The sequence below is a fragment of the Lissotriton vulgaris genome, chromosome 6 (genome assembly GCF_964263255.1).
Source record: "Lissotriton vulgaris chromosome 6, aLisVul1.2, whole genome shotgun sequence".
Classification (NCBI taxonomy): domain Eukaryota; kingdom Metazoa; phylum Chordata; class Amphibia; order Caudata; family Salamandridae; genus Lissotriton; species Lissotriton vulgaris.
Window position 1 is genome coordinate 1,073,080,613 of NC_141694.1, and position 22,537 is coordinate 1,073,103,149.

Sequence of the window (22,537 nt, forward strand, 5' to 3'; positions counted from 1 at the left end):
CCTAAACATTAGAAAGTGCCGCACAGACTCCTTATTGGCATTGAGACTGGATGTAGACCACATGAGTCAGAGGATCATGGAGGTGTAGGAGAAAATGTAGACCACAGCCAGCAAGAACACCAGTTGATGACTAGATCGAGGCACTGCAATGGACATGTGAGGGTTTGCAAAATCGAGCCTTGAGAGATGAGTAGATATGTAATGTGAAAGTGGAGGCGGAGAGGAGTGACATAAAGAAGTATGCTATTTCTCCAAATAATGGACCTCAGAGTACAACTGAGTGTATAAAGGGTTCATAGGCTAAGATCACACACTCCGTTAATTCACAAACCACCAAGAGATGCAGTTGTGAAATTAACTTCCCAGCACCCCAAAAAACATATATGGGAGACAAGATGCAAAAGCCCTCTGCTTTCACGGAAACCAGGTCCTCCTCCTGCAGGCAGTCACAAATCACTCTGGTCAAAAGTAACATGGTAAGACCAATAGTTGAAGCACTCACAAAACCTACAATTTTGCTGGGTATTTTAATGTGCTTTACAAGTCCAAATTAAAGATGAGAACTTTTGTATCGCCTTGCTGAAAGGGGGAAAAGGGCACTCTGGATCAAAATTGAGTAACGTGGATCACAAAAAGCCCATAGTTGGTGAGAACCAAATCCAATATAGGAGTAAAGATTGAAAGACAAAGACAGCGTCCAACGATATGGCATAGATCGCCACAAAGCAGAAAAGAGTGATCAGAGACCTATGTAAAAACTTAACTGCACCAAACTTAGCTTTCAAAACTAGTACACGCATTGGTGGCCAGATACTACAAAGAAGCAGAGTCAACTTTGCATTGCAGAGTCAACCAGAATGCTATGCAATAACTGTATGGAGTAATGTGGAAGTTTTTTTTTCTTTTATGTCTAGTGGATGTGTAAGAGGGATCGCTATGGGATGGGTCACTGACTCGCATGGGCAGCAAATTGAGATCTTGCTTGATTACTTTTTGTATGTTTGAAGTTGAGAATATATGAGGGAGTAATTATCGTACCTTGGATATTGAGAGATAAATACAGACAAGCTTTAGGTTGAAGGTTTGGAGTACAGTTTGACAGAGGCAGAAAAATTAAAAGAATCTTGTATAACTTGAAGGGGGTTAGGACCCTGCAAAGAGAGCATGAGTGTATGCCGGACAGAGCAGAGATTGGAAACGGTACTTTTGCAAGAAACACACTTGAAAAAAGGGTGACTCTGGGAGGTTCAGATCAAAACACTGTTGCACAGGTTCATGCCATAGCTGCTAACAAAATGTGGAGAAGCTGTCTTGTTAAGGAATTCAGCGGGCATAACAATGTCTGGACCATGACCGGTAACCATGACTAATACGTCTTTGTGCAATGTAGGGTACTCCATTTACGTGCAGAATAAGGAACCTGGAAATTCAGCGTCTCAATTCTACGTAAATTTCATTGATTTGTAGAGGTTGGACCACCCTCTGTGGAGTGTTTACCCAAAGTATGATGGAGGCATTAGGTAAGTCAGGAACAGGCTACTTACTGGACCACACCTTGTGAACTGAGGATTCATACACACAGAGGGGACACACCTAGTTGTTGGAGATTACACTTAATTTTCCCATTCACACACTGGCATGACCTTATGTTGAGTGATGTAATGGGGCAGGTAACCGGCAGGGCTCTGGCGACTTCAACCCTCAGGGTTCAAAGTATAGCCCCTACAGATCAGATTAAAAATGGAGACTTGGAAGATACCTGCTGAAAGACTTCGCTGTAGAGCATAGATCGTAAGGACGATTAGAGGCTACTAGGCACATAGTATGTTCGATGTAACATGGGAGAACTTTTGTGAAGTGTGAAGGGCTGTAGTGAGGGAAAGCTGCTAGTTCAAGCAGTGTGGAGGTAGGGTGAACTTGAGGAGAGTAAGCAATCAGGGGACTATTATGCAGCATACTAGTCAGGAGATCACAGAATACATTGTTGGAACTACACCAAAGTTTCTTGGAAACTCTAGGCTCACTTACTGCTTTCTAATACATTAAAGTGAAAAGGAAACAAACAGAACACATTAACTAACAGAAAATCTTGATACACAGAGGTTTAGAGATGAAGCAGCACTTTTATTTAGCTTTTTTTAAATAGAGAACTATATGCCTAACGAAAGGAAAATGAACAATGCTAACCCCTTTCTCAAAGGATTAAATTCTCGCTAACATACATAGCTTGAAATTATTTAACGCACCAGCCCCAGGTTAGATACCATGTGAATTTTATACAATATTTGCCTCCTTTGTAACCCCATACTTGGAAAAACTATTCCAATCAATAGCAGATAATGACTGGCACAGATGCAAAGTCACACACAGACATGATTGAAATACCCAAAACAGTTAAGGACCCACAGTAATTGCCTTAGTACTGATCGATTGCGCTCTTGAATGGAGTTTGTAAAATGTATATGAAAGTCCTGCCTGCATTGCGACTGTTGGAAACACATTTTTTGGGGTTTTCATACTCAACAAAAAGAACAGAACATTACATGTACATACAAGAATTTTCAGTACGTTCGCAGAGTATTTCCCAGTCATGCCCAGCAATGGAGAGGATCTAAACCGCTCCCCCGGTCCGTCCAGCCATCACCCATGGCAGGTCAGTCCAACAGGCCCAGTCATTTTCCCCATATGTGCCCGTGTTTAGCCGTACAACCTCTTACCTCATACACAGTTTTTTTTCCTGGATAGCACACAAGTCCCCCCTACCTTGCGCCATTTTGCAATAGAGGAGCTGTTGGGTCCTTCCAGTGTCTCTTTTGGCCACTAGCATGGCCGTTCCCAGGAGCAACTTGTCTATATGGCTTTTTGGGGACGGGAGGAACCCCGCTCTGTATAGCCTCGCAGGAGTAAGATATGCACAGTGAAGATAGTAAATTTGAATGAGGCGGAGCCTGGCCGATTATAGTTGACTATTGCAAATCGTACCAGACATAATGCATACTAATCAGTCGGGCTTTGTTAAAAACAGTTGTACTTTTGATCATGTCAGACAGAAGGCTAACCTTGTCAAGCAAGAATACTATGCAGATGGCACTACTGGTGCTGGCTGCAGAGAACTTCCCAAAGAAAGTAATGGTCATGGCCTGATTCATGCGACCAAGCAAACAAAATGAATGAAGTGTTCAGACAGCTTCAACATTTATAGCGCACCTGGCAAAGGTGCCCAATGTTTCCCCGTACACCCCTCCTTTTCTCATTCTAGTTATAGGACCTGTTTGGATGGCACTAACAGGCTGTAGAGCGGTCTGGTATAGCCTTTGGTGGCTATGAGCAAAATGTATCTCTCTTGGCTGATGAGTTAATATAATTGACATAACTGCCCTGATCTTATCTGCCTCTCTTGGCCCTGCTTCAGAACTTTGATGAATAATCTGGCTACAAAATAGTCTGACAAATCTGTGCTCCTGCCAATAGGCATAAAGAGGAGCACCGCAGACTGCTTCCACTCCTTACAAAACAGTGCATAAAGAGGAATCTTCATAACAACCAGATATGTGAGTTGCACAAGACCTAAATCTGTCTTTTATCAGATGTGACTAAAAGTGATATAAATAGATGAAAACCCCATATAGATCTCATGGATGAGCAGGATAGTAGTCTTAAAAATTATATTGCAGCTCATGTTTGTGTCTCAACAGGGCTGGGCTTGCCTTTTCTTCCACTAGGCATTTGTTAAATTTTTAAATGCCCATGGTGGTTCCTGGTGCCTCTGTCACTTTCCTATCTCATTGAGGTTAATTGCAGCAGGCACGGGAAGACTTTGAGAGAGAGAGAGGGAAGGAAGAAGATAATAATCAGAGGAGGAGACAGAGGAGAGAGAATGAATGGATGAAAATTAAGGCTCCCTATTTTCAGTTTTTACGGATTCTTACAGATAAATACAGAAAGAAAACAATGTGTTTCTGTCTGCATTTATTTTTAAAAGTGGATAAATACAGAAAATTGTGCTTTTTTAAGTGACTCTCCGTGCTGTCGTTCATGAATTATAGGCCAGCAGCAGAGCAGATGGACAGCATTGGAAATTAAAAAACAGGATGGAATTTCTTTAAATAAATATGCCAACATACATTCATGGAATAATGCTACTATTTACCAGTGGATGTATTGGTATGTAATATTTGGCAGCTTAAATAGCTAAAACACGACAGACATCAAAGTATGAGTGTGCCTCTATCAGTTAAATAGATATGGAAATATACAGTTTTACAACTTCATGTATACACAAAACACAAAATAAATATGGATAAATACAGATAAAATGACCAAAAATTAAATATGGATACATACAGACGGAAATGGCCAAAAAATAAATACTATAAAACCGGGTGCCCTAATGAAAATCAAGAGAGCTCAAGGAAACAAAGGTAGCTGACTGGTGTGAGCATTTTTGCCAGGGGTACTTTTGGTACCCCAGTGGTACCCCAGTGTTGCCCAGTGTCTCGAGTACTTGAGTCAGAATTAGAAATCGCAATGTTCCATGCAATTCAGAAATCCATGGTAGACTTTCCTTGGCAAGGTAAATCTGCTAGGTTGCAGAGGAGGCTGGTGACTGCATCATAGACAGTTGGACTTTCAGTTAATTTGACTATTACATTGCAGCACAACTAATGAAAATAGGGGAATGGTTATTGCAATACTTGGTCAGACACATCATGGCCATGGACACTGGCAGGGAGGACATTGTGTGACATGATTTAGCTATCCAGAAGTGGTAGCTCACAAAGATTATATTTCAGCCAATCAGCACAGTATTATAGATATGGGACATAACTATTAAGAGGGTTGACTACATCCTCTTCATGGTATTCCGTACTTTGGACCACCTTGAAATGGGGAATTTTAGGACTTGAAATTAGGGATTTGTAGGGTATTTGCAGGCTTGTTTGAAAAAAGATCACAGAATGGTTGAAAACTGTAAACCCTTTTGTCTGGGGTACGTGAAAGATTTCAATCCTACCAACTGAGACACTGGTAAAATAGCATCCCAACAAGGTTAGTGGCCAGTAGAGAGAGAACTGAATTTCACAAGCCAGTGATAATGAGGAGTAGATTTCTAAAGATGTGAGGTTATACAACAAATGTGTAACTTTAAATGAATCCATGGTAAAAATTATGCCTTTGTCATTCATGACGCCAGACAAAAAAAGTATGTGATGTTCCTGGGAAGCTCTAGTGTTTGTCTGAGAGACAAACTAAGTGTGAGAGGGGATTCCCTTCTCATATATGCGCTTAGATTTTGCAGCCAATGCTTCCCGGAGTTAAGCGGTAAGGGGTTGACCAGCTTTACTGGTCAGAGCCTGCCTTGTACCTGTTGCACCGTCCTCTTACTCCAGTACTTAGAGAAACACCTTAGTGAGTGTAACACATAACCTGGATTACACTCTTTTTTTTATCCTGCACTACACTCTATTTTAAAAAGGTCCTGAGGAAAGCCAGATTTAGTTTAAGGCACTGGCTGAAACATGTCGACCAACTGATGGATGTAGGAGGTAGTAACTCGCCCTCCCGTAAACATCCCCAAGCCTTATTTTAACCGCTGACGGGGGCCCAGTTATTAAAATGTAATTTACCCTCGGGTACTGGGACCCTCGCCAAGCCGTTTTAACTCACGCTTCACTTTACACCTCACACTGCACTCTCAGTAAAATACCAGCTCCGCTGTAATCAGGCCTCGCAGCACACCCAGGACACATTAGGTGTCACTGGGTGGGCCCGATGAAGAAGCATGCCACCAACCAGGTTGGTGGGTAACGAGGTGCCCATGACAAATCTAATCAGAGTCCTAACAATATTGGTCATATTTAAGTTAGTCTCTTTTGATAACACAGTTGATTAAATGTTAAATTTCAAGGTGGAAGTAAGATAATATATTTACTTTGCAAGTTTTGGCATTTACATTGTTTCTTTGGTTCGAATGACCATTTTTTCTCTTGCAGTGCCAGAAGAAGCAATAAAATAAAATCACACAACGTGTTCATATTGGCAATTTAGAGGCAAAGATATTGTAAACATTAATTTAAAAAAAACAGGAATGGATTCAAAGAATAATATTGAAATTGCTAAATCTTACCCAGTGTGGAAGAATTGACATGAGCTATTGATTACTATTCTAAAGGTGCCCCTGAATCTTATCCTCAATAATAAAATGATTCATTGTCATTAAAATCAGCAACAATTATTCTACCATGGGCAGGATTGAATGCTAGCGCTAAAAAGTGAATACGTTTTCATCAAGAAGCCTTCTTGTATGCACATTGTGTAATTTCATTATTTTTTCTTACATCCCAGTTGAATTTGTGCACTTGAAGATACAAAATAGAAGTTAGCAGTTTTACTTAGAAGGGGTTGGCTTTAATCTTTGTACTAATGTTCACACCCAGTGCTGTGAACAGCCTTTCATGGTATTTCAGAGAAGTTAGGTTGTTTTATAGAAAGATCTGCTAGTACCCTTCTTTTCTCCCTAACGTGATATCATAACATCATGCAAACCAGAGCGTATCCTGTCATATTGTTTGCAAATCTGTTTTCACATCCTTAGTAAACAAGTCTCTTATTGTAAAGAAGAGATGTAAAGAAGTGGAAAAAATTGTTTAAACCATGATCTCATCTGAATTGAGTTGGCAACATTCAAGCACTGTAATGGCTGGATTAGAGATTAGTAGTCCTAATTTCCACTAAAATAATGCTGATCCTAGTACAGTTGCAAACACAGTTGCCCCAGCTGTACAAGCTGCTCTGCGAAAACTGTTGGCAGTTGTCTTTTCAATGTCTACCTTTTTTCCACTTTCTCGCTCCCCATTTTGATTTGATTATGATGAGCTTGCTGTTTTTTCAGTGTTCATGAACATCAGTGAAGATTCCAAGATGTAGAAGAAACTTATTCTTTTAATTGTTGGTCAATAGTGTCGCGTTCTAATCTAGGACCCCGATCAATACTGTGACCTTATGCCCCTATACGGCTATAATCCATTCATACCCCCTATATTGGCATAAACGATCAAATGCAATATTCAGAAACTCGTCTCTGGCCTCACACGATCAGAGCCACATTTCAGAATCGCTTCCTCTGCAGCTCATTAGAGCAAATGACACAGCAGAAGCCACTATCTAAGATTCTTAGATTACACTCCGAGTTCTTCAACAAGATAAAACTCAGCAACCTGGGAAATCCCGCTTGCTATGTTTTGATTAGTAATAGAACTCTAATGAGCACTGAGAGACGATCACTTCCTAGTGACATCTTTATTGACGTCTTATGTCCAAAAACTTACGTCAAACAAGGCACCTTTCAGGTATAAATATTACCAACGTTGCCTTAAGCAAACGCTGATGCTACCGCTGCTAACGAGCGGACGATGGTGTGGTGAACATAGAAGCAGAACAGCTGTCCCCCTGCAAAGCCCAGCAGATGCAACCAGCCCACGGACGCTGCCCCTCCTCCTCCTCGACGCGCTGAGAGAGACGCTGTCTTTTCTCCTGTCGAGAAAATCCAGCTCCGGCGTTTCCAGCCTACTCTTGCGAGTGACTGGGATATCGAGTCCTGGAAGGAAATACAAGACCTCCAACATTCTATTCCAGAGGTATGGTGTTGACTAAACCCTTAGAGAGAATTCTTGAAGCAAACCTTGGCAAAACCAACTTAACTAAAACTGCTACTTCCTTACTCCCTCCCAAGTATTAGGCTTAGGTCAGGTACACTGGGGTAGGTGTAGTTAGAAGCACCAGTTGAGTATGTTAGCCTAATGTATATATGAATGTATATATGTTTTATTCATTTTAAACCATTGTATGGCTAAGAAACCATATCAATGCTTTTACAGTATTATTTCACAATCCTCATTTTACTGTACGCACTTTTTATAATAACTAGTCTTGTAATTGTGGCAATTCATTTCTCTTGCATGAGAAGAAAGACTGTTCAATAAATAATACCTTTTATTGAAAACGCCCGTCTCTCTATTTTCTGCATATTGGTGAAAGTAATCTGCACAAAACTGACTGAGTAAAATAACTGTCTATTGTTTCACACGACTCTAGAGATTGACTCTTATTCTAAGGAGCAAAGTTGTCATGTTTATGTGGTTGTTGGAAAACTGAATCCCTTCTTGTCTGTACCAGGGAAGCTGATCACTTCCTATTCAGTCAAGAAAGTTTCCAGAGACCTCTGAGCTAGTTGGTAACCAACCCAATTAAGTTTAGCATAGTCAGTGGAGACCTGGAAGATCCGCACTTCTACGTCGATACTACTGTTTGTTATTCCAATGCGCAGGGCCTATTGGGAAAATAGGAACTACACTACATGGCGCCCAACGTTTGGTAAGGCGATAAAACTAACGCAAGACGTTAGAGTAACTCAGTCGTGCATTTTTCACACAGACCCCTTTCTCCCGTAAATACTCCAATAGACGTCTGGAGTGGGTTAAAATCCGCCCGAACTTAGTAGGAAGAGATTCCTATGTAAAGCTCTGGTTTATTCAACGTTGGAGGATACAGTGTTCCAAAATATTGTGCACCTAATCTTTGTCTCCTTGGAGACCTGCTCTGCAAAAACCTTGCATTTATACAATGCCAGGAGAGAACGGAACCACTGGAGCCGCAGTAAATGCGACTGAGCAGGGTCCCGACGGTACTACTGAACCGGGTGCAATAAACATCCCGGCACATTTAAGAAAATCTATAACGTCAAAACTTATAGAAAATGGACTGACCACACAAGGTGGCACAGTCGTCTTCGTGATAGAGGCACACAAATATCGGCAGACAGAGGTATTCTATTCATGGATAAAATTTCCAGCGGCAAACGCCGCAACACACGAGTTCCACTACTACATAGTAGGGGATCCACCGGAAGAGAACGCTCCTTTCGAGGAGATTGAAATTCCATTAAAATACCAAGAGCATTTGCTCTGGTTTAAAGGCGCCCTAAAACACAATGATCATATTACCAGGCTCGGTCCACTAGGTAGACCAGGAGCAACGTGGCCGGTTCTAGCTACACACCACATCCGGACATTGCAAAAATGTCTAGAGAAGAGCTGTTAATACAGCTAAAAACCTTAATTAAAATACATAGACAATTAGTCCAATATGTAATGAGGACTGCAACGGTCCAAACAGCTGTTAATGTACCACAGCTGACCCCTCATCAGGGGAACACCAATAAAATTACACCACAGAACATACAATCATGTCTTGGTAAAACACCCATAAAACGGGAACAAATTCCTTTCTGGTTAGCGCAGAAAATTACTCAAATAGAGGCAGTATTTCCGAATACTACCCCTATTGAGAAACACAGAATCTTGACCATCTGCCTTCCAATGGGGGTCGCACCACATGTGGAGGACTGTGACACTTGGGGTACAGTCTTTGCTTCCATTTACACAAAAACACATGGTGTTCCGTCAATGGCGGTAATACCAGATGTGCTAAAACAGATTCAGAAGGAATACAGTCCAGAACCTGCTTTAACTCTTGGTATGAAATTATTGAAAGAGTTCAAGCAGGTCTCGGCTATATTACTAGCCAATATAAAAGGAGAAGCAGCATCTGTGGCGAACCGCCAGAAGTTGAAGGAAACGGATATAACAGATCAACCAATTGAGCTTGCCAGAATCATAGAAAAATGCTATGAAGAACTAGGTAGAGACAGCTTGGGTGGAAAACCAGTAAAGCCCCAACTGCTCGAAAATCCTGAAAAATTATTTATTAAAAATAATTCAAATACTCCTAAAAAGAGCTGGGATGGAAATAAACAATCCACTCCCAAGGAAAAAGTTTTCCAGTCCAGAGGAAGGTCTCCTCGACGGAGGGAAAGAACTCCGACTCGAGAACACCAGTCTCCCCAGAGGGAGCCCTCTGAGAAAAGATATAACCTTAGAAATAGGGATAATTTGAAGAAGCCTGACAGATATCAAAGTATTGATACACGTCCCTCTCGATCTTTTTCGCAGAAATCGGAAAGAAGAGGACGGTCAGACCCAGGAGAGCACACCAAGTCCAAAGACAAGGAACCTGCTCAAAGTAAAAAATCTCAATTTCCAATAAAGAAGGTAGCCAGTATTAGAGTAATCGAACATGCCGAGAATACTGAGGACACAGTTGAAAAACGGGGAGTGGGCACAGACAATGCTAGACAGTGCAGCAGAAATCACCATAGCTCGCAAGATCCTGATGAGTCATCTGGAGACAGTGGACACGAATGAATACATTCAAGTAGAAACTGCTGACACCAGAGTTAGCGAGCCCCATAAGATATACGAAATAACATTGCGTATAGAGGGTGATAAGACTAGGAATATAAGGGGTCTATTTTGGGATAAACTCTCAAAAGGCTATGATATTCTGTTAGCTGAAAAAGATTGGCCCCCAGAGTTTGTCAGGCAGTGCCCTCGTGGCGAAGAAATGATTATGCCTGCCTTCTCGAATCACATTCCGATTCACAAAAAATATACTTATGCAAGGAAATGGGTAGTAGCCCAGGCACCAGCATTATATAAAAATCATGTAGGATGGGATGAGGACTCTCCTCCTCACAAAATCCAGTTAAAAAGTCAACCGACTGCACAAAGGCAGTATCCCATTAAGCAAGAAGCTAAAAAACAAGTCAGGGAGATTTTAGATCAACTTGAATATCAGGGGGTGATTGAAACATGCACCTCTCAAATGAACAATCCTTTGTTTCCTGTCTCCAAACCAGACAATTCATATTGTCTAGTTTTGGAATACAGACACCTTAACTCGTGTTGCAAAACATTTGCAGTACAGAATTCGCATAGTGCTGCACTAATGAATAACATAGTTCGGAAAAAATATACAACAACATTAGACATATCTAATGGTTTCTTTTTTCAAAACATTGCACCAGAAAGCAGGTATTTGACCGCTTTCTCAGTAATGGGGTCTCAGAAAAATTTCTGTAGGCTCCCACAGGGATTCAAGAACAGCCCAGGACTATTCTCATATTTAACAACAAGGGGTAGTGATCGACAGAGTCTCTGAATTAAGCAGAATACTCTCACCCAGTCAAGAGATCAGGGCTAGATCCAACACCGTTTTTTAGCTCACTGCACCATCCCAGCTCAGAACCTGGCTATATGCAAATTAGTCTGTTCCTATCCCAGTGCATGATGGGAACAGGGCAAACCAAACTACCAAGCCAATTCTTACACTGGGAAGGAAACAAGCTTCCGGGGACCAGTTTCTGGCTTTTCAGCCGTCGTCGGCCCGGCTTGCTTGAATCCTGATGGTGCAATGAGCAAGGGACTCACATCTGAGTATACCCTTCCACGCTTAGGGTGGACAAAATATTTAACAACAAGGGGTGGTGATGGACAGAGTCTCTGAATTAAGCAGAATACTCTCACCCAGTCAAGAGATCAGGGCTAGATCCAACACCGTTTTTTAGCTCACTGCACCATCCCAGCTCAGAACCTGGCTATATGCAAATTAGTCTGTTCCTGTCCCAGTGCATGATGGGAACAGGGCAAACCAAACTACCAAGCCAATTCTTACACTGGGAAGGAAACAAGCTTCCGGGGACCAGTATCTGGCATTTCAGCCGTCGTCGGCCCGGCTTGCTTGAATCCTGATGGTGCAATGAGCAAGGGACTCACATCTGAGTATACCCTTCCACGCTTAGGGTGGACAAAATATTTAACAACAAGGGGTGGTGATGGACAGAGTCTCTGAATTAAGCAGAATACTCTCACCCAGTCAAGAGATCAGGGCTAGATCCAACACCGTTTTTTAGCTCACTGCACCATCCCAGCTCAGAACCTGGCTATATGCAAATTAGTCTGTTCCTGTCCCAGTGCATGATGGGAACAGGGCAAACCAAACTACCAAGCCAATTCTTACACTGGGAAGGAAACAAGCTTCCGGGGACCAGTTTCTGGCATTTCAGCCGTCGTCGGCCCGGCTTGCTTGAATCCTGATGGTGCAATCACTCAAAAATTTTTTAGGGCTACTTCCCTTTGAGGCCAGAAGGATCCTAGTACAATCTCTGATCTTATCACGCCTAGACTATTCCAACGCAGTCTATCTAGGGGCCCCTAAAGGGACAATCAAGATCCTACAGACCATCCAAAATTGTGCTGCCCGAATGCTACTGGACATCCCACGAAGAACCTCTGCCAAACCAGCACTGAAGCAACTGCACTGGTTACCTGTACAACAACGGATCGAATTGAAGGCAATGACTATTGTTCATAAAGCCCTGTCTAACTCTGGACCGTACATCCTTCTACCCTTGTTCCGTCCTTATCAAACATGTAGAACCCTAAGATCCAGTAATAAGAACCTATTGGTAATCCCCAGGATTAGGAGAATCCGTACCGGGGGCAGGCGTTTTTCTTTACAGGCTGCAAAACTTTGGAACAATCTTCCGGACGCTATTCGCTTGGAGGAGAACCACCTCAGGTTTAGAAAAATGTTGAAAACCTTTTTGTTCTGCTAAAATGAATGGAGATGAATGGACCACTTAAGCGCTGGGATGCCTCAGGGTAACCATGCGCTATAGAAATGCGTAATCATTCATTCATTCATTCAATGAGCAAGGGACTCACATCTGAGTATACCATTCCACGCTTAGGGTGGACAAAATATTTAACAACAAGGGGTGGTGATGGACAGAGTCTCTGAATTAAGCAGAATACTCTCACCCAGTCAAGAGATCAGGGCTAGATCCAACACCGTTTTTTAGCTCACTGCACCATCCCAGCTCAGAACCTGGCTATATGCAAATTAGTCTGTTCCTGTCCCAGTTCCTATTTTCAGCCAGAGTAACAGAGTTACTACAAATATATGATGATGAGGCATTATCTTACGTAGATGATATCTATCTCACAGACGACGACTTGGAGACTCACTTGAAAAGAGTGAACACCATTATACTTGGGTTCGCAGCAGAGGGTTACAAATTCAACTTTAAAAAGTCTCGAATTGCCCATCTGACAGTATTATTTTTAGGATACGAATTATCAAGTGAAGGGAAAAGCCTAGCGGACAACTTCTTAGAGAAGTGTGCTGTACTCCAAGCTCCAAAAACGCTGAAGAACTTACAATCGATTCTAGGTTTCCTGAATTTCGGAAGAACTTACATTGTAAATTACGCGGAGAGGGTTAAACCTCTCTACGAACTAATTAAACCTGATTTTAAACCAATCAATTGGACTCAAAAACACACAGAAATTTTGAGATCACTGCAAACAGACATGTTAGCAAAAACAAAATTAGACACACGTGACAACACTCGCAATCTTGTAATCCGAGTCATCCCAGGAAGATGCGGATTCACGTACCTGACCTCTAATGAGGGAGAAAAGGTACCAATAGCTTGCAAATCACACTTGTACACACAAGCAGAAAAAAACATTCAGTCTAACAGAAAATACTGTGAAAGCAGTAGAAACTGCATTAGCAAATGAACGAGAACTAGCACATGGCAAAAGGATTAATATCCTCACAGCGGAATCCACCTTCGAGGCGCTATTCAGCCCAGTAAACCTGCCTACAGTGTCACTGGATCCGAAATGGATACAGTGTGTAAATTCTCTTTGAGCGGATGACGTGAAATACTATTCCGCCCCGCAATTCGAAAAACTGAATGAATTGACTTATGAAGAAGAATATCCTCTGCCAATCGAACTTCTGCCTCTCCCACAGTACGCCTCTATAATCTATACAGATAGATTTGTACAGCATTTTAACGTAGAGAACAAATCCTACGATGCAGCCTGCGCGATTGTTAAAGGTCGCTGGCTGTGCGGTAAATTCAGACCGAAAATAACAAAAACTGAATCAGTTAGAAACTTTTCGGCTCAGAGAGCTGAAATCAGATGTTTAAAGATGGCGCTTGAAAATGCGGAACGTGAATTCCCGACACTAATCGTGTGCGATTCGCATTTTTGCGTCAACTCTTACAATAATAAGTTGCAGAGCTGGATTGAAAATGATTACAAAGATGATACAGGTGCCACAATCAAGCATAAAATGCTATGGAAGCAAGTAGTTCTTTTACAGAAAGAACTACAAAAGACTCACGTGATACACACTCTGAGTCATCAACGTGATGGCGTTCACGTTGCAGGGAATTCATTGGCTAATACAGCCATAGCGGAAGCAACTAAACCGGCTTCCGTAGCCACAAAAAAGCGTTCAGTAAAATACATTGACGGGGAAACCATGCTGGCAGTAAAAACATCCGTAAAAGGCGACTGTGCAGCACTACCCGTGAACTATCCACTCAATTATGCATACGTAATCGATGCAAACTCCGTTCCTTTTGCTCGAATCCCTGGAGTGGGGGATAGGGTAATTCCAAACATGAACAGGAGAAGATTCCTATTACAGGAAGCACATATGGGATTGGGTCTGAGACACCAAACAATCAGGGACTCTCTGAGAGAATTGCAATCAGAGTACTGGTGGCCGGGAATGAGCATAGGTATTCATGATTTTGCAAAAAATTGTGAAGACTGCAACAGAGATCGCAGTGGAGAACCGGCCAGCGTAGTGTCAGGAACCCTAATAGAAAGCATAAGGCGATCTATTCGCATAATCAATAAAGAGAAATGCGTCCCATTGTATATCATTCAAGACTAAAACTCACTTAAAAAATGTGGCCCCAGCGCTCGGCTGACGCCAGAACGGTTATAAAAGATCTGCGAGTCTTTATCGGCACATACGCAATTGCCATGTTCCATTCTGACCAGGGACCTGCTTTTAGCTTTCGAGCTGATAAGGAGGCCATGGCCAGCATGGGCGTTGGATTGCGGTATTCTTGTCCGCCACACCCCGAAGGGAACCGTGTGGTAGAAAGAAAAAACCGGGACATAAAGCAATCTATAACAGCGAAGGTATTAGGTTCGGGTGATGGGTGGGTCAAACATTTAATAAGTGTCCAGTTAAGTCTTAACAATTTGCCAAGAAATTCTCTAAAAGGTTTCAGCCCATACGAACTATTGTTCGGAACTAGAATCTGAATTCAGGACTTAGATAGTCAGGTATCAGTGGTAAAAGATAAGAAAACAGACTTTGACATCAAAGATCGTTTGGCTGTTTTACAGGACTTGAATGAAACAAGAAAATCCTTAAGCAACATAAAATTAAAGCAACAGCCAGCTACCACTGACGAGGCACCACCAGCCCCAGCAAGGCCTGTCTGGATTCCAAAGATTGGGGATCTAGTCAGAGAAAAAATAGCGGTGAAGAAGGAATTTGGGCCTTCTTACAGAAAAGCAGTACCTGTCTTAGCAATCAACGGAACAAGATCAGTAGTACTACCGCCCCTTGCTGGTAAAAAGGAGAACAGAGTTGTATCAATCGACCTGGTAAAACCACAAGCATGTGGCCTATAATCAACAGTAGGCCCAGTGGACTCCTAAGAAACAACAGAATACCCAAACTTGCAACCATCCAAGAGGTTCAAACTGAAAGACTAATCACATTTGATCAGCCTGCACCGCAAAGAGAAGGACTATGCAATAATGCCATGGAACTCGTACCTCTTGAGACACAGATTGAAACAGTTCGTCAAGAAACACCAGTCTACAATGACGTGGCATCAGAATGTGCTACCGAAAGACAAATCGAGAAAACAATTCCAACAATTGACAGAACTGCCTCAGGCTACTTCATCAACTTCGATAACTTTTCTGAAGATCTAAGCAACCCCGAAGTAACGCCAGAAACAAAGACTTTTAAAGAAAAAGCAACGGAACTCTCATCAAATCAAAGAAGTATATCTGGATGCACCATTGATTGAACATAGGATTATTTCAGGGGTATTCATACTCCTACTATGCCTAATTTTAGTTTTAATTTTAGGAAGGTTTATTACAGTTCAATGGACACAGCAAGTCAGAACATCAACTTAGTCCTAAAACCACACAAATCATCCCACGTGAAGAAAAGAGAACTATCAGCAGTAAATGTCACAGCCATTCCAATACCCGGCGGGGTAGTATGGGACAAAACTGACTATGAAATATATGGTCCAGTCGAAATCCTGAAGTATCCTCATCAATTCAAGGTTTCATTAAGTGACTTTGTAAAACCAAGTACATTTTCTGATGATTGGGAATTTGAAAGTATTAATAATATGATGTCTGATTTAGTAATGTCAGCTAGATTCACAGAACATGATTATTTACAAGGTTCATCTAATTATGAAAATATGTATTGCTTCTCACATTATGGAGATCATTACTTACAATAATCTGCACAACCTAGAAATGTTTTTAAGTATAACCAATGGGAACATTGTGCTACACCACCTAAAAGCAGTTCTAAAACATTCTATGAGAAATTCAAGTACTTCTCAGGGTTTAACACCAGTGATGCAGAAACTTTTTATAAAAACTGTTAGATAAAACAGGATTGAAAACAATGCTGACAAATACTAAATTGATATATTCAGAAGCATTTTATGAAAAAATGATGTCATTTGGTTTTGATTATTGGAAAAATAACATTGAAACAAAAACCATCTGGGGTACAAAAGATTGGCAGGTACAAGGCCTAGAAGCATTATTTCGAGCCTGCATGATCCCAGAGCAAATATTGTTCTTAAATGACACAATTCACCAAACATCCTGTCTTGGCCTAGCTAAGATTAAAGACCTTAACAAACCGTCTATTCCAAAGCCAATACCTGATAATGCAACAACAGATATTGAAATAGACGTATCTAAAATTTTACATTTAAACAGAACACATCCTGATTGGAAAAAGTGGTTAATCTGGCCTACTGACACGAATAACTGTCAAGATAGATTCCTGAATAAAACACAGGGGTTAACAATGACCAGACAAGACCCTAGATACTCCCAGAGACAACATCCAGGGATAGTAACAACATACAGTGTAGGGAAACTGCCTTGAATGGCTAGAATCATCCACACTGGCTTAAATTAAGCAACACTTCTCTTTACTTAAAGATGGTGCTGATTTGCGCGATTTCATTCTGGGACCTCGCAAACAGCGTCAAAAGCGTTTCATAGCGACCAGTATATATGCGGCTTACAACGAGGCATGGAAAATTATGCAAATTGAAACAGCAGAGAAAATACGAGAAATTGATCGTATTAATTTGGAAAAATCACTTTCTGTAGTGGACAATGGGTTAATGACTCTGTCCTCCAGAATATATTCACTGGACAGCATTGTATCATCTGCCATAGATATAATAGACAAAGACTTGCTAATGTTACAGCATGGCCAGTCACAATTGCGTTCTATTGTACAGTTAGGCTGGACGCTGCAAAATCTTCGTTCAGGCTATGTGCCTTGGCGTGTAATCAACCCAACGTCATTGTTTTCCATCTTTAACCTTACTGATAAACAAATCAGCTTGGCACAGAAAGGAGCAGACTATACAATCCTGAACATCGAAAAACTTGAGAGATTACCATTGACAATGTCAGAAAGTCCTGTCATTGAATGGATAATACACGGGATTATCACAATTCCGATAACAACTTTCCGATTTAAAAATTTCCTTGAATACATACCTACTGGCCAGTATGAACGATTGGGTAAAGGGTACATTAAGTCAGCATGGAAATTACCATATACACACACACATGCTATAGTGACCGCAACAAAAATGTATTTCTTAGTGGTGAAAACTGTAAACATTCACTAAGCGGTATACTTTTGTGCCAGGGTATTAATTTACACGGAGCCTGTGAAGGAAATTCTAACAACCTTTCATGCCACCAACATGTCACACCTGCGACGCAGATAGAGCCTTTCTTTATGCAACTCGCAAATGGGAGTTACATTCTAATAACGGATCACAGCTGTTGTGGCCTTTTGCCAGGGAAAGCATATCTCGTACAAGTAACTTCCATGGTCAAATGCTGTATGCAAGCATTGTTTCCAAACGGCCCTGGAGACTCCGAGACTCCCTTATGGCCTCGTCTGAATTTCTCTTCTATACGAATTGATACTTTAATCAGAATGAAGTCTGTGCTTTTACAGACAACAGTGCCCATCACGTCATCAAAAGAGACGTATGATCTCCTAGTTGCAAGGACGGCTACGGAGATACATGACCTTTTATCAACAAATTGCCCCGTGCATTTCACAGAAATGCTTAGACAAATTCTTAACATGTCTAGTGCCATAGGCATCCCAGACGTATTTAAGACCATTTTTTCGGGACTATTATCACCATTCAGAGCAATTCTGGGAATCATTCCCAATTTTGTCCATTCAGTCTTTGGCGGCATCCCCCTTATTTTGGGACTTGTAGCAGGGATTTTATTTTTGACCCTCCTGCTCCGATATGGCAAGCCAAAACTCAGACATGACTCCGGCAGGAATGGAAGAAACGATCCTAGCAATACGCTACCGGGACAGAATAACTAGAGTCCTTGGATTGGCCAGGCTGAGAGATCTGAACATTACCTGGTTTCTTTCATTCAGACCTATATGGCAGACCTGCATCTTACCTGTGCTTCGATGTATGCTATGCGGAGAAGACTGCGTGTTGGACACCTGTCTTGCACTTCCATCAGCAGTACGAATGGATATCGATACTTTGCAAAGTCCTGTAACGGCTCACGCATTGTGTTGTCCCCAGCGGCTACCAATCCTGATGACGGCATTCGTTGAGACTCCTGTACTACGACTAGGTGGTGACAGTGGAGCGAGAAACAAGAGCAACATCACCCAGGTACGACCTTCTGTGAGCATTGCAGATCCAGACTTTGATAATAGCAATCATTCTCACACCTGCCAAGTTACAGCACTATCGAACTGTCACCTGATTTTGTAGACCAATTTTTTGAGAGCCTGTCTGATATGATGTTGTCCCCTGAACAGAAACAATAACTTTTTAAAAGTTTTCCAACACACAGCGTTCCCATAAACTCTGAATTCGGCCTTCAGTTTTGATCAACAAAAACTGCTAAAAAGCGTTGGAACTCTATTCCCCCGTTCACCAAGAGTTTTTATTTTGGATTGAACTATTTTTCAAAATATTTACCCTTTTTCTGGCACAAAAATTCTTTGCTTAAAGTAGACCTATTCATAAAGAACAGAAGCTTCTATTTTTAGGTAATTCTAGAGACATAATAACTTTACATCAGCCTCTAGCAACATGTTACAGCAATTGCATTTTTATGTGATGAAATTATCTCGCCTTTTTTTTCTGTATTAAGAGATATTTCATGTGTAAATTTTTCGCAATATCATTCACTGATTACATATACTATAATTTTGAATGATTTCTATGCTTAAAGACGTACAGTACAATCCATGTATTTCAAATACGCCATTTCAAATGCATATATGTATTTTGGGGAGGGTAATGTTACACATGCATCTTTTGCTATAGTTTTTAGTAAATTGATGGACATAAATTCGTGGAGTGGGTGTCGCGTTCTAATCTAGGACCCCGATCAATACTGTGACGTTATGCCCCTATACGGCTATAATCCATTCATACCCCTATATTGGCATAAACGATCAAATGCAATATTCAGAAACTCGTCTATGGCCTCACACGATCAGAGCCACATTTCAGAATTGCTTCCTCTGCAGCTCATTAGAGCAAATGACACAGCAGAAGCCACTATCTAAGATTCCTAGATTACACTCCGAGTTCTTCAACAAGATAAAACTCAGCAACCTGGGAAATCCCTGCTTGCTATGTTAAGATTAGTAATAGAACTCTAATGAGCACTGAGAGACGATCACTTCCTAGTGACATCTTTATTGACGTCTTATGTCCAAAAACATACGTCAAACAAGGCACCTTTCAGGTATAAATATTACCAACGTTGCCTTAAGCAAACGCTGATGCTACCGCTGCTAACGAGCGGACGATGGTGTGGTGAACATAGGAGCAGAACAGCTGTCCCCCTGCAAAGCCCAGCAGATGCAACCAGCCCATGGACGCTGCCCCTCCTCCTCCTCGACGCGCTGAGAGAAACGCTGTCTTTTCTCCTGCCGAGAAAATCCAGCTCCGGCGTTTCCAGCCTACTCTTGCGAGTGACTGGGATATCGAGTCCTGGAAGGAGATACAAGACCTCCAACATTCTATTCCTGAGGTATGGTGTTGACTAAACCCTTAGAGAGAATTCTTGAAGCAAACCTTGGCAAAACCAACTTAACTAAAACTGCTACTTCCTTACTCCCTCCCAAGTATTAGGCTTAGGTCAGGTACACTGGGGTAGGCGTAGTTAGAAGCACCGGTTGAGTATGTTAGCCTAATGTATATATGAATGTATATATGTTTTATTCATTTTAAACCATTGTATGGCTAAGAAACCATATCAATGCTTTTACAGTATTATTTCACAATCCTCATTTTACTGTACGCACTTTTTATAATAACTAGTCTTGCAATTGTGGCAATTCATTTCTCTTGCATGAGAAGAAAGACTGTTCAATAAATAATACCTTTTATTGAAAACGCCCGTCTCTCTATTTTCTGCATATTGGTGAAAGTAATCTGCACAAAACTGACTGAGTAAAATACCTGTCTATTGTTTCACACGACTCTAGAGATTGACTCTTATTCTAAGGAGCAAAGTTGTCATGTTTATGCGGTTGTTGGAAAACTGAATCCCTTCTTGTCTGTACCAGGGAAGCTGATCACTTCCTATTCAGTCAAGAAAGTTTCCAGTGACCTCTGAGCTAGTTGGTAACAAACCCAATTAAGTTTAGCATAGTCAGTGGAGACCTGGAAGATCCGCACTTCTACGTCGATACTACTGTTTATGTTATTCCAATGCGCAGGGCCTATTGGGAAAATAGGAACTACACTACAATAGCATGACAAACGTTACTGTATTCATTAACATCCTACGTCCTACTCCAGAAAAACAAGGGGTGGTGAGAAGGGAGTCAATTTAAGATCTGAACATCAGTTTCAAGCGTCAAACTTGCTTTCAGCTGCCTAATTAGTACCCTTTTGGAATAAAAGGTTGTGGCTGGCTTAAAGGGGCAGTACAGGGATTGCGACACTGTGCAGTATATTAACCTTGTTTTATTGATTTAATTGTATATTGAGAACATTCTTACGAAGACAGTTACCTTGCAATTCTGCATTTGAAAACTTAATTTGCTATTTTTGTTTACTAAACAATTGTGCCTTTTAACATGCATCTGCTACTTTAAGAATGCATTATGAGCTTACACACAGGCAGGGCTTTTCAACCTTTATGAATTTAATGTTTTAGAGCCAGAATTATGACTTCAAATAAGGAACGTTTCCTGATTTGTAATTAATTGCATTATGTTATCAATTTATCAGTTAGACATCCATCCACCTTTCACCTATCATGTGAACCATTTGCGTTGTTGATTTCTCTTGTTGTTTTCTTCCAGCTAATATTTCAAAGTCGTGTCTGAAGTTTGCGACCTTCCTTCAGTTAATTGTACAACTTCTTTTCTTTTGTCTCTTTTCAGTGAAGAACAGTCCCGACTAGCAGCAAGAAAGTATGCCAGAGTTGTTCAAAAGTTGGGGTTTCCTGCAAAGTTCCTTGACTTCAAGATTCAGAACATGGTAGGAAGCTGTGATGTGAAGTTTCCAATAAGATTAGAAGGCTTGGTGCTTACACATCAACAGTTCAGCAGGTATGAAGCTTTCTCCTTTTTCCCAGTCGTTAAAGTTTCTTTTTAGAATGGTATTCATAGTTCATACTACTGCACCCTGTAAATCTAACTTATCTAGTTACTATTGATGGCAAAGATTTTTTTTATTTTTTATTGCTAAAGTATTCTCTAGGTTGTTATCATTGAGTAATATCTCTGCTAATTAAATCCATAGCAGTGCAGGGAATAGTTTACATCTTTTTTTAAAGGGAGCAATATGCAGGGCTGGTTCTGTAGCATGAAGCAGTCTGTATACCCGTAAGCAATGGAATGTGATAGATGCCATTGTTTGACGAGCTCCAGGAGCCTCGGTGACTTTTTAGAGCCACATTGGTGCTCTGATTTCATACTGCACTTAAAACAAACTCTCCTTTGTTTTCCCCTGTATTTTCTACCAGAAATACGTTTGCACAATATTGGATCCTCCTTGGATACTTACATTGTTACCATTTCTTGTACTGCATGGAGGAAGGTGAACACTCAAAAACAGACTTCAACAGCACATAAACATTGCCAAAGCCACTCTCCTTTCATGTTTTTTTATTGGAGCAGTAAAGGTTACTTTGATTGTCTGGCCCTCTTGAAACTATGACATAGAAGATCTGATGTTTCTTAATCTCTCTTATGGTCCCTTCAACCTAGAGTATCACCAAAACATCAAACATGTTATGTTATGTTAGCAAAGCTTATAAAGCGCACTTCTACCCATGGGTGTCCTGGCGCTACACTGAAACTGAAACTCTTAACCTTCTGTCTGTCTCTTGAAATCAACCATATCATCTAGGTCAGGGACTTTTGGGTACCTTGTAGAAAAGAAGGGTGATATTGATGCAATCTCCATGGATTAAGCCCAGAGACTGTTTAGACTTTA

The 22,537-nt window shown here is 41.1% G+C and overlaps 1 protein-coding gene across 1 annotated transcript in view; it reads left to right on the plus strand.

Annotated features, from left to right (window-relative positions):
- The window catches only part of TBP (TATA-box binding protein), a 285,823-nt gene that overhangs the window by 175,410 nt on the left and 87,876 nt on the right, over positions 1 to 22,537 (plus strand). Inside the window, exon 6 of the mRNA XM_086927138.1 lies at positions 21,481 to 21,648. Coding sequence (XP_086783264.1) covers positions 21,481 to 21,648 — 168 coding nt within the window. The remainder of the gene's footprint in view (positions 1 to 21,480; positions 21,649 to 22,537) is intronic.